This window comes from Anneissia japonica, unplaced genomic scaffold, assembly GCF_011630105.1.
Source record: "Anneissia japonica isolate Jap-2015-1 unplaced genomic scaffold, ASM1163010v1 scaffold288115_len170739_cov164, whole genome shotgun sequence".
NCBI classification, from domain to species: domain Eukaryota; kingdom Metazoa; phylum Echinodermata; class Crinoidea; order Comatulida; family Comatulidae; genus Anneissia; species Anneissia japonica.
The window spans coordinates 132,548-133,484 of NW_022707346.1; the positions used below are offsets into that span (position 1 = coordinate 132,548).

The window sequence follows — 937 nt, forward strand, 5'->3', positions numbered from 1 at the left end:
TTTTGGAAGTAGGCCTATTCGGCAAGTAACGTAGATGACCCATAAGGGCTTGTTAGCAGGTGTGACATTCATTCTTTTAAGAAGATGTGTATCTTCAAATTTCCTTGACCTTATTATTTATTTTAGGAAATAGATGCGCTTCTTCGACCGGAAATAATATTTCGTCATGATAACGGTTTTGTTACTTAGCAGTACCATCGCGTCTAAATCTCATTTGGACTTTAGCTTTCACGTAACTGCAAGGTAAGTGACTAGTAAAGTACAAGTGACTTACTTACTTACATATTATTATTATTTATACAGTTTGAGTAGGTAAGGAATAGGAATAGGCCCATATGTTTTTTCATTTTTATTGTGTGCTTCAAATGCTATTAAAGTCAAATATCCGCTTGCAATTATGTTCAAAATGTCATATTCACTGTAAAGGAACTAATTAAACCAGAAATTGACTGCTGCTGTTCAAATACGCGTGCACAAAAGAGTGTGAAGGATTATTTGTAATCGTATGAATTCACAAGGAAGAAGCAGTCTGAGCTGCAAAGACAGCAGAAGGTCCAGGGTTGTAATAGTGGTTTGGGAAACTCTTTCACACTCCTACCATAATCTTCTTGAACGTTGTTATTATTATTATTACAATATTATTATATCGGTAAAAAACAAAGATGTATATTTTCGCTTCATTAACCAATAGTATTGTAGAAAAAGTTAGCAATGACGTCATATGCGGTTTTACTGTGGATGTTAAGAGTGGTAATTGTACAGATTGGTTCCGGTTCCCGTCTTACTTCCTCCGCTTCTGGACTCGGTAAGTCTTACAATAACCAGGTTTGTAGTAGCTCATCATGAGCAACAGCTAGAAAGTAAACATAAGTAAACAAACAGAAATAGAACCAGAACTTGGACAACAATAGTCATTTCTCAGTGATATATATATATA

The 937-nt window shown here is 34.9% G+C and overlaps 1 protein-coding gene across 1 annotated transcript in view; it reads left to right on the forward strand.

Moving 5' to 3' along the window:
- The first annotated feature begins 225 nt into the window (after positions 1-225).
- Positions 226-937, forward strand: part of LOC117106357 — a 7,908-nt gene continuing 7,196 nt past the window's right edge. The window contains exons 1-2 of the mRNA XM_033247726.1: positions 226-243; positions 692-805. Of these exons, the coding sequence (XP_033103617.1) occupies positions 712-805 (94 nt within the window). The 5' untranslated portion in view covers positions 226-243; positions 692-711. The remainder of the gene's footprint in view (positions 244-691; positions 806-937) is intronic.